The sequence below is a fragment of the Cylas formicarius genome, unplaced genomic scaffold (assembly GCF_029955315.1).
Source record: "Cylas formicarius isolate icCylForm1 unplaced genomic scaffold, icCylForm1.1 PGA_scaffold_10__41_contigs__length_53128322, whole genome shotgun sequence".
Classification (NCBI taxonomy): Eukaryota; Metazoa; Arthropoda; class Insecta; order Coleoptera; family Brentidae; genus Cylas; species Cylas formicarius.
This window is the reverse complement of record NW_026844214.1, coordinates 3,862,430-3,878,150: the sequence shown is the minus strand read 5'-3', so window position 1 is coordinate 3,878,150 and position 15,721 is coordinate 3,862,430. Positions and strand designations below refer to the sequence as shown.

General features: G+C 35.0%; 1 protein-coding gene across 5 annotated transcripts in view; it reads right to left on the bottom strand.

The window, feature by feature from the left end:
- LOC132696523 (inactive dipeptidyl peptidase 10) overlaps nucleotides 1-15,721 on the bottom strand; it is a 227,673-nt gene that overhangs the window by 45,664 nt on the left and 166,288 nt on the right. For all 5 annotated transcript variants that reach the window (XM_060661422.1, XM_060661395.1, XM_060661404.1 and 2 more), the window contains exons 10-11: nucleotides 1,828-2,057; nucleotides 920-1,225 (exon numbers count right to left, since the gene is read on the bottom strand). In XM_060661422.1, the coding sequence (XP_060517405.1) occupies nucleotides 920-1,225; nucleotides 1,828-2,057 (536 nt within the window). The remainder of the gene's footprint in view (nucleotides 1-919; nucleotides 1,226-1,827; nucleotides 2,058-15,721) is intronic.

Sequence of the window (15,721 nt, the reverse complement as noted above, 5' to 3'; positions counted from 1 at the left end):
TTTGTCTATTTTGCAAGACTTAAATCCCATTTTACAAACAACTCTATGGAGGGTGGCACGGCTTATAGTTATATTGGTTTCCTCTTCTTCAAGCTTCTTGGGAACAACTTAGCTTTGATGAAGACAACATATTTTCATCTTTATTAGGTCCTGATCACTATTGTCTATACATTGAGTTTGACAATCACTACGTTTGTTCCTTTTCTTTAATTCTCCACTATTAATAATATCCTTTATCGTCGATATTAGCGTTATTGAAAGTGGACAGGTTTCTTTTAAAGTTTCTTATTTGCTAGTAAAAACGTCACAAATGGTCAACACTCATGAAATATACCAGAAAGAGAGGAATATACCTTACCTAACCCTGCCTTGTCACCCAAATAAAAATAAATTTGTTGTTAATGGCTTTACCCAATAACACTAGGTAATAACATCGTTCAAAGTTTTATTGGGGAGGTTTCGTCGAAAGCCAAAGCGATTAATTTTGAGACAGACTATACCAAACTTATTAATGCACAAATTGTACAAAATGTAAAAGTGTTAATACACCTCATAGATTTAAGAATATAGCTCCACAGAAAACATTATTTTTTTTACTCTGGGTTTGCTATATGATTCTCTTCTTCAAACACAATTACTTACAAATTACAAACACTGTATTTCCAATAGCGTAATCTAAAAAATACATAAAATGAACAAAAAACAGTAACATACAATGAATTTTATCATAAATTTTACTTAGATTACCTTCTGTGACGCCACTGGGATTAACGCTATTATTCAAAATCCCTTAGAACCCTGCAACTCGAAATCAAATGGGATAAAGTTTTATTTTTTATCTTATACGTTTGACGATTTAACCCCAGTTCGCAGTGCATATAAAAAAAAAACGTTAAAAATAACGTGGCCTTCACTTTACCTAAATACAGCGTTGTGATACAAACAGGGCGGATCTTTCTGCGCAAACTTCTGTTTCCCTTTCTTCTTTTTCTTGGGCGGCGGAGTCGTCATCACGGTATCATCGTCTTCATCTTCCCAGTTGGCTTTCTTCAGTCGGTACGTGTTCTCGTCTAACCCAATGTAAGGAGGCGAGGTGGGGGCTGGTTCTTTGACGCAGGTCAAACACACCGGTGGCGGAAGCGTCGCCCCGCTTCTCGGTGGTACCGAAGATACCCGAAAAAGATGCAGTTCTCCAGGCTTCATCGCGGGTGTGCCTAAAAAATAACTGCAACATGCTGCAATTTACTACGCGTCTGGCGTCACCACGAACTTCTGTAAAGCCCACAGGTGCATTTATACAGGTGCAAAAATAACACCAGAAGTATTATTATTGCACAATTGATTCCAAAATTTTATCCAAATAATATCTGAAGCAGGGACCATAGAGACTATCGAGAAAGGTAGGGTAGGGTTTCTCAAAATATTTGAAAGTCCAGAGAAAGGATTGAACAAGAAATAAATGTTCTTATGCTCATATGTTCATTTACTTTACGTTATACTTTAATTATTGTTGTTGTTATTGTTTTGATATTGTTTGTTGTTGATATTATGTTCCTTATCATCAGAAGAATAAGACCTTTCGTCATAACAGGAAAATATATAGGGTGTTGGACTTAAAAATAAAACACTTGCCAATGTTTCTCAACTTTCCTTTTACAATTCTAAAATATAATACTGCAAAAATTATTCAACTTTCCTATTAAAATTTTTTCTCAGTTTCTTCCGTTAACCCCTGCAGGTGGGTAGATAAATATAAAAAATAAACCTGTACGTGCACATTATTATTTTAATAAATCGGTTGCCAAATTTTTGGCAAATATTACTCACATGACGTCGTTTGAGTGATCCCACGTAAGAATCCTGGCTATTTCGAATTTTCCGTGCGTAAGGGGTATGATACGCCGTTTGGGAATATTTACAGATACCGCGTGACGGAAAGTCCCAGACGGACCGTCACGGACGGGTGCTATGGAGATGTAGTTGGAGCTGTCCGTCCCGAAAATTGGACTGTCGCCCATGTCGACCCACCCCTGACCATCGCCCGTGATCCTCTGGGTCTGTGAAAGAATGCGAAAATGATAGTATTTCAATTTTTCCAGCAGGCGACAAAAATCTATGGCGATGGAAACAACTCATATGAATGTGGAACCGAATTCTGGGTATTTGAGTTTTGTAGTACGGATCACTTTTCTCGGTTATTTAATTACAGGCATACTTAACATAACATAACATTCATCTCTTCTACCGCAGATTATTTTTCTTAGTGAAAGCTAGACCACATCATAATAAGAACTTAATAAGCAAAAAAAAAAAGGTCGTAACACTCTCTAGTCAGTACTTCCAACATAACATTTTTAAATCATACAGCACACAATGTCTTAGAGACATCTATTTTACCTTTTGATTATACCTGAAATCCTTCAACCCAGCAAAAGATATTTTAAATAATAATAATAATAACAATACGTTTATTCTGCAATGTTCAATTTACAATACAATAAAGTACCAATAAACCAAATAAATTGCAAAAATGGGGATGAAAGCAATTAAAATTGTTTTATTGTTTATTTTAGAATTATTAGTTCGCATGAGATAACTATAGCAAAAGAAGAAAATGTGTACGTGTATATAAAAACTAAAAATTTTTGGACTGAACTTACTCGCAATTTGCTTGTTGGCTGAACATTTCTCGTCTTTTTTTTTTCAAGTTTACTGGTGATAAGGCTTTTAAAGAGAGAGGAACGGTATTGTAAAGTTTGTAAACGTTATAGGAGAAGTTTCTTTGAAAAAGAGACGTCCTGTGTGGTGGTGGAGAGATAAGACCCCTAAATCTAAGGTTCAGTCTGTGAACATCTGTCCCATATGTTATTTTATTTGTCAAGAAAGGAAGACTGTTATTTAAAAAATGTTGTGAAAAAATACCAAGGAGTGTAGTCTACGCATATTCAACCACTTAGCATCCTGTAGTTTGTGTGAGACGATTCCTATTCTTTCCAAAGTGCATAACAGATGATTTACTTGGATTAATTATTTTTTTTGATGCATTGCACCAAGTGCTGGGGTCAAATGAACATAATATCTGGGTGTCATCAGCATAAAAATATGCCGTAACATTTTTTATAGACGATACATAATTGCTGGTGTAAATTGTAAATAAAAGTGGCCCCAGTATGGAACCTTGCGGCACAACGCAACTAACAGTTTCTCTAGCTGATTGACCCAAATTTGTTTCAACATACGATTATCAAGATAACTTTTTATTAGCTTTATCGCACCATGCGAAAATCCGACATAATTTAAAATAGCTAACAGGAGTTCGTGACGTTAGTGTCGAATGCCTTCGAGTAGTCCAAAAGCAGCAAAACAGATGACTGTCCCGAATCTATTGATTTTATGCCATCTGTAATACTCAAAAGCGCCGTTACACAACTGTATCCAGACCGATACCTTGACTGGTTCGAAGGCAAAATGTTATTTCCAAAAAAAATCGCATTTGATTATTCATAATCTTTTCTAAGAGTTTAGATAGGCAAGGCAAAATACTGATCGGTCTCAATACATTAAAACTATCTACTTTATTATTTTTGCGAAGTGGAGAAGTGCGTGCAACTTTCTATTCATCTGGGAACACGCCTTCAAGGAGGCAGGAGTTTACTATATTAGTAGGAAATGGTTGAATGTGAATGTTCGGGTGTGTTCGGGTTACCTGTTTAACCGAATAATAAATATGAATAACCAGGACTTTTGTATAATGGAAGATAGAATAGAAGAAGATAATAATTGAAAGACTTCTATCCTAGCTTCATTTCAAATTTCGTTTCCTGTCGGGTGCTTAAGTTTTGCTTACGGCATTTCAACCCCCTCCTCTCATTTTATCGGCATGGCTTCGATAAATCGGTAACAGTTATAATTCTGTTGCTACTGTTGAAACTAGAAATTAACTATTTAACACAAACACCCTCATACTTATATATTTTTTTAATATATGGAGGGGAGAGAAAAAAATCGAAAATTGCCTAACGGAACACAACAAATTTACAGGATCCGAAGATTGATAGTGCGCATGCGGAACCCGAAAATTTCCGTGAAAAGCCGAACATACCCGAGGATTCAAAATTTTCCCGGGCCAACCAGAACACATCCGAACATATCCGAACACATCCGAAGATTAACATTTTGAATGAGGACATTTAATTCAATCCAGTATTTTTGGATGAGACTTGGACATTTAGTAAAGAAGCGTATAGAAATATGATGGAGTTCGCTATATAATTTTAATGCTGGCTCTAAAAATAGCTTTGTGGAGTATGGCGGTCTTATTTTTAAATCGGTCTGCAAATCGAGGAAATAGCCTTCGATACTTTGGATCATTTGCTTCTCCTAGCTAAACTGAAAATTTTCGGGACAAAAGGTACTGCTTTTTATTTTTTTTTAAATTTTCTTGAGCAGAGATATCAAATGGTAGTTATATTCAGATGCCATTGCTTTGGAGAGGGGTGTTTCCCAGGGGAGTATGCTAAGACCAATTCTGTTCTCAGTCTTAACAGCTGATTTCTCCACTTTTCTTAAATTTTGTAAATGCGGCGATGATACTCACGCAGATGTTATTATTTGGAAATAAAATGGAAGATATTGTAAAAAACGACTCTTTTAAGATTACACTAAATGATTAGATTATCTCTCCATCTTCAGACGGGTGGAAAAATTTAAGATTATGGCTTGACGGTGACTTGCGGTTTTCTAAGCATGTTGGCTCGGTGTTACAATAATCCTTCTATAAGTTGAGGACATTGTATATTAATAAACATTTTCTCAGTAAAGAAGTCAATTTGAACTCTGTAATATGTTAGTTTTATCCCATATCGCTTATTGTAGTATCATTGCCCGAGACAAGGAGAGACTTCCACGGATTCAGAATGCTTGTATATATTTTAGTTACAATCGCAGAAAGTATGACCATATTTCACAGTGCCTCTCGATTCGGGTAGGCTTAAGCTGGAGGACCGCTATAAAGTTCAGTTAGCCACCAATAAGACCTTGCCGTACTTGTTTGGTAAACTTTGTAGTGGAAATGATATTCATAATCGAGATATCCATCATTGTTTAAGATATTGCGGTCCTGTACACACTTCGGTATCGGTTTTTGGAAAAATGTTTTTTTTTACAAGTTAAATCTAAAATTGGAATTTTTTATTATGGATCCATGGAAGTGGTTAATATTTAATTCCTTAACCTATCTATGGTGAAAACACATTACACAGGATGGTCACAAATGAGCATCACAAAAATGTGTTTCCTAATTAGAAAAACTAATTTTTTAAAAATAAAACACCCTGTATTTAGCACATTTGTTGGTTTTAGTAGTTAATTATGTATTACTGAACCCATAAAATGATCATATTCTAGCCAAAATCTTTAAATGGTGCAAGTAAATAAAACTTATTACTAATACAAAACGTTTTCTAACCCCCGTAACATGTAGGATGGTTCCAAAAATAACCAATAAAATTGTTGTCTGAACAGAGATATGCAGTATACTTTACTTATACTTTTTTAAAAGAAAAATGGTTTTTTACAGTGTTCAAGAGCGTTTAGTTAGATCTTCATGAAAAATAATTAAAACCGATCATTAGCCCTAAGAGAATATAGGTTGTTGTATCCTGCAAGGCGGATACCCACAAAAAAACATTTTTTTCATGAATCGTTCGTGACCTTGAAATTATCCAAACAGAAGAGAAGCAATTAAGAGTTCTCCTGTAATTTGCGGAAAACAAATTTGCCAAGAGATGCATCCCGGGATCTACCGGATATAAGTAAGACTGGTATTCAAAGTATTAAAATCCATTCCAATTTTTGCCAGTTCCATGGACCACTATTTTCAATACGGCCAGCAAAAAACATTCAGTACTGACGCATTTGAAAAGAAAGTCATGTTAAAGAAATTAAGAAGCAGTATTTTATCAATTTGTTGGAGAACTATATATTTAAATTAAGTGTATAAAAATGAAAATTCGAAAAGAAATAGAAAGATTTAGAGGTTATGTAGAAAATGTTTTCCAATTAGTAATAAGGGCTATTTACTTAAAATACTTGCTTAATTTAAGTAATTAAGGTTTTAAAAAGACTTAGAATAGAATATTAAATAAGTTTAATTAGATTGAAAATAAAATACACGAGTTGCTGCAGAAAATCTACCAAATTTTGAAATAAAAGCTATATATAGGAAATGATAGAGAATTAAATCCCAAACCCATTTTTTCTTATGAAAAACAAAGAGTTTTCATTACTGGAAAAACATTTTTTGATGGTCATTTATGACTTGTCACTTCTATAGATCCATAATAAAAATTTGCAATTTTAATTTGTTTAGAAAAGTTCATTTTTTTCACTCAAAATCAATGTCAAGCTAATAATTAGAATTCATTGGTATAAGATGCCCATACCATTCATTAGATGTACATCACTGTGAGAATTTTGTAACATATGAGGAAGGAAACATCCTGTATCTATAGCGAAAAACATTTTCCTCAGAGTAATGGTCCTTCAAAAAAACGACAGTGCTAGGCACAATAATGTCATTAATAATTATTTTGGGCAAAAAGTGACCACGTAAAACTTTGTAATGCCACTTTTATATTAGTTCACGTTCTCGATCTAGGTAGAGTGCCAGTCGGTTATGCATAATATTTATGGAGTCTCCATTTAGGAAATGTTTTGATGACCGCATATCTATTTTACCCCATTGAATGGGGCTGCATAGACCATCGATTTTTATAGTGAAGCGAAGCGTCGTTGTACAACAAAAAAAATTAATCGATTTATTTTTTCAACAGTAAATTTAAAGCCACGCCGCGTTCTAAGCTAAATTTAAACCCGCAATTTAATAATTTACAAAATCGACCACGTCCTGATTGTAAACACTACTTGCGTATAATTGATTTTACTTTATGCGCTTCCTGTCGGTAATGAACAGCTTCGGCTTATTCGGAAACCTTAGTCGCTTAATTAACATACACGTAAAATCAGAAATGTTTTAATTACAGCGTAATACGAGAATCGGTTTACTGCAATCATATATCGTATGATCCCGTGGTCCTTTGGTCCGTATACAGGGTGTTGCATAGTCCAGTGCGAAGATATTCATCTTCCAAAATTAAAGTTTTTTCATATAAATATGTGCAATAAATTGATTTATTCGGGATACAAGGTGTCAAAGTTTTTTAGAAAATATCGGTTTTATTCTGACTTTGACAAAAATTGACACTTTAATTTGTGTAATTAAAGTATTCATTTCAATGGCGGTGATGCAATTCATATAAAAAATATAATTATTCAGTATGAATGAATGACGGTAATAATGACATTAATTGAAAATGGTAGAAAAATAAACACATAAATGTGGCCACCATGGTCCTTCATGGTGTAAAATGGCATATGATTTAACGAAAAGTAAACCGCATGGGTCTACACTACTAAGAAATCCAGTGGAATTATGAGAAATTCCAGTGTAATTACGAGAAATTATACAGATTTCTACAGATTTCTCGTTGGTGGAAGAATTAATTTTATGTATAAATTGTAGTTTCTTTGAATAAGATTTGATGTCCAGTTTCCTGTTTGTGTTCGGCAAGTGCTGGTGAGTTTATTTGTCGTAGTCTTAAGTTTCTTTCCTGTTCTAGTTGATATGTTTCATCTGGTCTGCTATATGTAATGTGGAAAATATTATTGAGAAGAGCAGAATTTTTCTAAGAATCTTCCAGAGGCTAATGTAATACTATTTACAAAACTTTCGTCAATCGTCCTGTTGGCTTCTTCTTCTTCTTCAAAGCTGTAGTTAAGCTCTGAAGAAGCCACATTTTCAATGGACTCAAAAGCTTTTGCCAGAATAGCGCAATTTCTTTTATACCAAAGAATCACGATTTGGTCTAGACAGTGATAGTCGACGGGAGAAGGTCTAGAGGAGTCCAGGGATGTAGGAACGAGGTACTTTTTGAAGTTCTTTCTTGTCAAGAAGGAACATGAAGGATCAAGGGTAGAAAATACAATTCAAGAAGGAATGAACTAGCCAGCAAACTCACTCGACATGAATCCCATCACACGTGTATCGAGTCGTTGGCAGAGCAATATCGGTATCAATAACTTTGTGTATCGCATATTTGATTTCATTACTTGTGAAACTAGTTAAGGGGAGAAGATTTTTGGAGGTGTTTATATGAAATAATGTATCAAAATAAAGATTAAAACGAAGAGAAACAGTAATGCCTCTCTTGAACTGATTGTTTAACTTTTATATTCCAACGATCCCATTAAAGAAAAAGTATGGCGCCACAAAAATTCTAAACTACCTAAAGTTATTCAAAATATCAAATTACACAATGACTGGCAGGTAGTATGTAGCTCAACAACTCCGGAGGCTCTTCTCTTTGTCGCAATAAATGGCAATGAAAGCGAACCCAATGTGGCAAAAGCGTATGATTCAAAATAATATTTTCTTCAGTTAAATGGAAAGAAATAATTGTTTATTTTATCTCAATATCATTCGGCATTTCGAGAAAACTTTATAGAAAATGTAAAAATGTTATTAGTTATGCATATTTTTTTAATTTTTTCCTTTGGACGACAAAAGTATCTCGACTCAGGTATAAAATTCGCATTGACATATCCGGTAAATTAACTGGCAAAAGTGATATCAAAAAACACGTCTCTATGATCATCGATGCATTTATCAAATTTGTATTGTTATGTTCTTTAGGTGCCGAAATAGCTGTAAATTGTTTAAAAAATCTAACAATTTGTTTGGTGCTCTTTCTGGCATCAGTCGTGTCTTTTGCTATCAGTTAATTGCGATCATTTTGTAGTGAAATTTAATCTTGAATTGAATTTTATTGCCAACCTAGTATCACTAAAGAGCACAAAGCATAAGATTACTAGGCTTAATTCAGCAAAATTTTATTTCAAGCGAATAATTTCCAAATTAGATCGTAAACCTCTGAAAGTACGTTTTTCGAATTTGCTTATGATCAGCTTATTCGTGTACCTGATGATATGGCCGTATTTGTCCAAAAGTTCATTTGTCCCGCCCTGCCCCGAACGCACCGATACGATTATCGGTGCGTTCGGGGCAGGGCGGGAGTGAGGCCGGCAAAGCGTTTCCGTGGAGAAGGAATTCTCCTCGGTAGAGAATAATTACGATTTGTTTACATTAAAATGGTTTTAAAATGCATCTGATAATATTTACAGTAACCAAGAGCTAAACCTATCATATATGTGTTTGTTTAAAAGTTACCTAAGCAGTTATCAGGATGAAAAGTATGAAAAAATTGAAATTGCATTAAAATTTTAGAAAAGAACAGCACCCATTACTTAAAGATACCTATTTTAAAAGGTCAAATTGTGTTTAGTAGAAGTTATAAGTTTTTTTAGCTTAAACAATAGCGTAAATGGTTGTTCCTTATATTATGTCCAATAACCTCTACTTTATTTCGTACACTGTCAATTTCATTTTGTTTGTAAGTGCACTGTATATAGAAAACCACCTATATAGATAATTAACCAAAGTAAAATAATTTTACGGCATTTTATAAATTAATTTGCTACCTAAGCCGTGTTTACACTCGTATTTTAACCTCTCTCTTTATTTGGATAAATGTTTCGGCCGCTTTCGGGTGTTCGTCGCCGGTGCCTCGGGTGATTTGAACAAATGCACATTATAGCACATATAGCCCAGCCTAGTCGTGTTTCCCCAGTAAGGTACCGGCGATGTGTAGTTGGCGTTTCGATAGGCATTGCTTGGTTAGAGAGGCGTGTGTTACCGTAGATGTCTATCCCGAAAAGCGGTGCATTAATGGAGAGGCATATGTTGCTGAAAGTGATAAACATTGCGTTATTACATGGCGTATGTCGCCAAAGCTAAAGGCATAATGTTGCCTAGTTTGGTTTACCCAGTAAGAGGAGTTTTACTTAAGATGTGTTGTTGGGTGGTTAGTTTTACATGAGAGTAAACGATAGGTATCACCGTAGGTGGTTATCCCGATAAGCACTGCATTGGTGGAGGGGCATGTGTTGCCCCAGGTACTTCGATAAGCATTGCTTGGTTGGAGAGGCATGTGTCGCCGAAGGTGTTGATCCCGATAAGCATTGCTTGGTTGGAAAGGCGCGTGTCGGTATTGATACCTATAAGTATTGTGCTAGTGGAGAGGCATATGTTGCCGAAAGTGATTGTCGCGATAAATATTGCTTGATTGGAGAGACGTGTGTCACCCTAGATGGTTATCCTGAAAAGTATTGCGTTTTTGCACGTACGTTTGTCGCCAAAGCTAGAGGCATAGTGTTGCCTAATTTGGTTTACGCAGTAAGAGGAGTCTTACTGGAGATGCGTTGTTGCCTGGTTAGATGCATTATCTTAATGGAGAGGCGTGTGTCGCCGAAAGTTATTATACCAACAAGCATTGCGTTGGTGGAGGGGCATGTGTTGCCCAAGATGTTTCGATAAGCATTGCTTGGTTGGAGAGGTATGTGTCGCCCATGGTGATTATCCCGACACACATTGATTTACTGAGGGGGCGTATGTCGCCAAAGTTAGATGAATATTCCAATAACAAGTGTTGCACTGGATGATGGTGGTGGAACCGAATTGCAATGTATCATAGCTGTTGCTTTCATAGGTTTGCCTAATGATATTACATTACAAGTTGCAAGTAAGTTGATTTTGGTTTCCTGGTAAAAGTTTTTGTATTTTGTTAATGATAACAATAACAATAACGAAGAATTGCATCGCGTTTTAATTTTTCTTGGTTAGTCAGGACGGACGAGTGAAGGTAAAGCTTTCTAGGCCTAGATGACCAACAGGTACCCGATGACGAGCACTAGTCAGTATGGCCGTGTCGGCGCCCTTAGCTGATCGGATTAACCTATACAGTTATAATTCTGTAATTCGTAATATTATGGACTCACGGGAACCCCGTTTGGAACGCGAACCGGCAAAGATTATCTGCGTTTATAGAAGCACTGGTTAAGTAGGATTTTCAGTAGCTCTGGTAGTATATCTTTGATAAGCCATTTTGTACTTGATCTAGCTGGCAACGGATCCGCAGATTTTCTTTCAATTAAGTGATTAGATTATTCGTTTGTTTTAAGCACTGTGTTATGTGCATTCCTTTAATATGTCTAACCCCATGTCGCCTCGCTCGCGATCCGAACCATCTACCCCACCGGATTTCTATTTCTCTTATTTTTTTATGATTTTTCACGATCTCCGACACCACCATATTTTGATAATTTAGTTTCATTACTTATGAAAATGGTTGGGCGTTTATAGAAAATAATATATCAAAATAAAAATTAAAACGAAGAGAAACAGTAATGCCTGTCTTGAAATGGAAGCGATGTGCATGTAATTGCTTTAAAGGGGAGGACAATGAGCCCGCTGTTAAAAACTTATCCGAAATGTTTTATATAGCTCAAGTGATTCAAACATTTCAACCTCAGTTTCAATAACGGTCGTGAAATAGTCCATCATAAAAAGGCCGATAAAACGAGTAAATTTCATGTCGTACGTTGAATATTAAAGGGGCTTATTTCCCATATAATACACATAAATCGTTATCCGGCATGCCTCAATTTTTAGACATTAAATTGAGTTATTTGAACCAGCCGTGGGTTCTAAATTATTCGCGAATTATTTTACGTATTGCTTAATGCCACCTGATGACACGGCAAAATTCAAACGTATTTCCGTAAATCTTTTAAATATATTCAGTGTTTGCCATTTGCATATTGCCTGGCGTGTTTATTCCCATTCACATAAAAGGCTCTCCGATAGCCTATGTAAACTCAACCTGTTGACGGGGCCAGCGCAAAATGTACACACGAACTACCCATACGGATTTTATTTTTAGATGTTGGCGCGGTGTGGTTCTATAAATATAAACCAAATCCTGTGTGGCGTTAAAGGATCGAAAGGAATAGTTTTTGTCGACTTTGATTCGTCTGAAGTGGTGATAGGTAGCGGTGAGTAGGAAATAATGGACAAATTTAGTTTCAGCACAAAACGCCAAGAAATTAAAGAACAGTGCAATAAGGAGAAATGTATCTCTGTTTCTAGAATACAGGACGGCACAAACCACAAAATCGTACGAAAAATATAAAAGACTAAGTAATGAAACTTGTAAGACAGACCGAAAACACACAATGGGAAACTTTCTCAAAAAGAATGGAAAGTGATTGCTATGGACTTCAAGAACAGATATGGACGCTAATTAGGAATCAAAGGAAGGAAACGAGTGAGCTTGTTAGCAGAAATCTTTTAGAAAAAGAAGCCTGGATAGAATATTTAAAAAAGCTATACCTTAAAGAAAATGATAAAAACCAAGAAGCCATAAGTACAATGCATAGTTACTAACAATGAAACAATTATAGAAGTACTTAGAAATTGTACTTGTACAACGAACTCGCCGAACAAATACCTCTAAACACCGGAATAAGATAATGAGACTCTGTAAGTCTACTTTTGTTTAATATTATAATGGATGAAATATTTAAACGAGTTTTAAAACATAAAGGGTACAAACTGAGAAATAAAGAATTGAAAATACTTCACTCAAATTTGTCTGTCTTTCCGACTCATGCTGGCCATCATAGCTACGTGACTCGAACAGCTGACAATATTATAACATTAACGTCGTATAATTTATAATATTTTTGCAAACACTCTTTTTCAGTCCAAAAATATCGATGTTAAACGACTTTCCATTAAAAAATTTAAACAATTATCAAAAAAGTTTTTTGAAGAGCATTGATTCGTATATCTAATTTATTCTGTAAATTAATTATTCTTAGAGTTAAAACTGTTTATATGTAATATATTTATAAAATACGTTTTTGTATTTATAAGTTGTCAATAAACGATTACGCTCACTTATTTCCTGCTATTCTGCGAATTATTTTCATTTCTATGGACTCTAGCATTCTTTTGGTCTTAGATGTTTCGGGGCGACTTTCGGCGGTATACGTCATTATCGGTCTCATAACTGTTTTGTATATTCGAGATTTCGTTTCCACTTTTATATGTTTGTTAGGCAATATTATATTATTTTTGTATCCGGCCATTTTTGTTGCTTTAGTTGTTTGTCTTCTTACCTCTTCTTTTTGAATTTGAATTTCATTTCCCGTTGAATAATCTAGATTTCGAGTTTGCATTTCATTGGAATTTTAGATGTTGTCACGCATTTTGTTTCTTGACTGAGATTCTCATGTTGAATTGCCTTGCTGTTTTATAGAATTGGTAAAGAAGTCTCTGCAAGTCATTCCTTTTCGGCCATCAGGACGTCAGCGGCACATATTATTTTTACCTCTCTATTTCCTATTTTGTACCCTCTATGTTTTAAAATTCGTTTAATTATTTCATCCATTATAATGTTAAATAAAAGTGGTCTTAAAGAGCGTCATTATTTTATTCTGGTGTTTAGAGGTATTTGTACGGCGAGATCGTCATTTATTTTATCCTGAATTTAGCTTTCCAGATAAATATTGTCAATTTTCTTGACATTATCGCATGGTATTTGTCTGTCATAAAGAATATGGATAACGTCATCTAGTTGTATTCGATCGAAGGCTTGTTCTAGATCGCCAAAACACATGTAAGCTTGTTGAAGATCTGTACAAGATCTTCCAGATCTGAATCCTCGTTGTTCTTCTGGCAATGCAATATGGATATTGATTTTATTCGTGATAATTTTGGTTGTTAATTTGATCGTCGTGTTGAGTAGGTTTATCCTCTTGCAGTTTGATGGATTTTTTGTCCTTTTATGAAAAGTAAAGTTGTTGTGCTAACACGCCATTCGTCTGGCATTTTATAATCAAACATGATTTTCTTTATTGAAATTTGTATTTGTTGTGTTTTATTTTTATTCTCTTTTGATGATGATTTTTGTTGTTTGTGTTGATGTCGTTTGTTTTGTTTTTCTCACATTACCCAGTTTTATTTACCCCTTGAAAAGGCTATGGTCAATCCTACTGTTAGCAGAGTTTAGTGTTCTTGTGTGTAGCATTGACTGTTGTCTTCTCGTATATCAGAACGTGTATTTGTACTGTACTGAGTGGTCAAAAAATGTGTTATTGATCTTAAATTACTAAATGAACAGAAGTCAACCATTAGCTCTCCATTTTCATTAAATCGTTGTTTCATTCTAGAGATGATAGAGGATTTATGGTGTTTTGGAGTTGATTACAGAGAAGTCTTCTCGTTCTTGGTGTGGTTTACTATCTTCTGGTGCATATATTGATAAAATATTTAGCTGTTTAATTTTTATTCTGATGTTGTTTCTTGTTCCTCGTTCTTAAGCGTTTGTATAATCTAGGTAGCAAAGCGTAGGACACAGTTCTTTTGTTTCGAATTTGTCATTATTTTTCTCGCATGGTCCGTTCTATTTAAATCAGTCCAGTTCCGAGGCTTGGTTTTGGGTATGTAGGCAGATATTGGGTTTTATCTTGGACGGAGTAGTTTAGACAATCAAATCTATGGCCAAATGCTACATATTTCCCATCTTGTTTTATGGATTATATTGGAAAAAGACCGAGGCCTTCAAAATGTAGGTTTATGCTGATATCTCCTTTTATGATGATATCTCCTTTTGTACAAGTAAAGCGACGGAGATCGTAAACACAGTGAAGCAATAAAAACTGGAATACTTCATGCATTTTATGAGTGGGGAGTTCCATTTCCTGAAACGTTCTTTTAAGGGAAAAGTTGACTGGCGATGATCACTAGGACGAAGATGAACATCGTGGCTTAGGATCTTGATAGAGTGATATGGAAAATGCACCTCTCCAAGCTTTCAACCTTCAATAGAAGACGGCGCCAGAAGAAGATGAAGAAAAATACATTAAGCCTAAATTTCCCTGTTTCCGAACTAGGGCGCTTAAGTATAATCGAATATCAACTTGAATGGATACAAAATAAAATGTACGATCAGAATAAAAATTGATGTCGGCGTAGGTCGATGAATAATTCACAATTTCCGGAAAACAAAAAAACGGCCAATCTTTCTGAAACGAAAAAACCGCTTGATAAAATCGACATCGGCCCTTATAAGGAATACCTACGGACGGGATTTTTTTCGACCCTTGAAAATACCGTTCAAACCGCCGCTCCTCATTCATTTATGCAAATGGTTTGATCTGGTCGGCATCAAAGAAATCTTGTAAACGGGCGTTAAATATATTTCGCTCGATTCTGAATAATTAATATTTTTCTTTTTGATTGTTTTCAGTCTGCGGAAATTCTCAAGTAGTGAATAAGTTTTGGGACGTTTTTTCTTGTTTCCAGCAAATTTACGAAAACATTGTTTCGAGGGAGCCGTTTTTAAGACGAAAGTGTATTTTTCGCATGATTAATGATTTCCCAAAAACTTATGAGTAAAACTAGATGTTTGCTCGTCACAGTACTAATTTTTTGTAATACTAAAGACGCCGTCAATAGGATTTTCGTATCTCATTGCTTTTCGAGGGGTACCTCGTATCTCCGTTAATATTTAAAAAATAAAAATACGTCATTTTTTTAATCGGATATGGTGAATAATTTTATTTTATTTTATTTATTTCCGAATATACAGGGTTATTCACGGCGAGTATCCTATTAGATTTTTAAGAAGAATTAATTACGGTATAAACTGAATTGGTGGCTATTAATATAAGCGAATATGAGCTAGAGTCTGTTCATAAA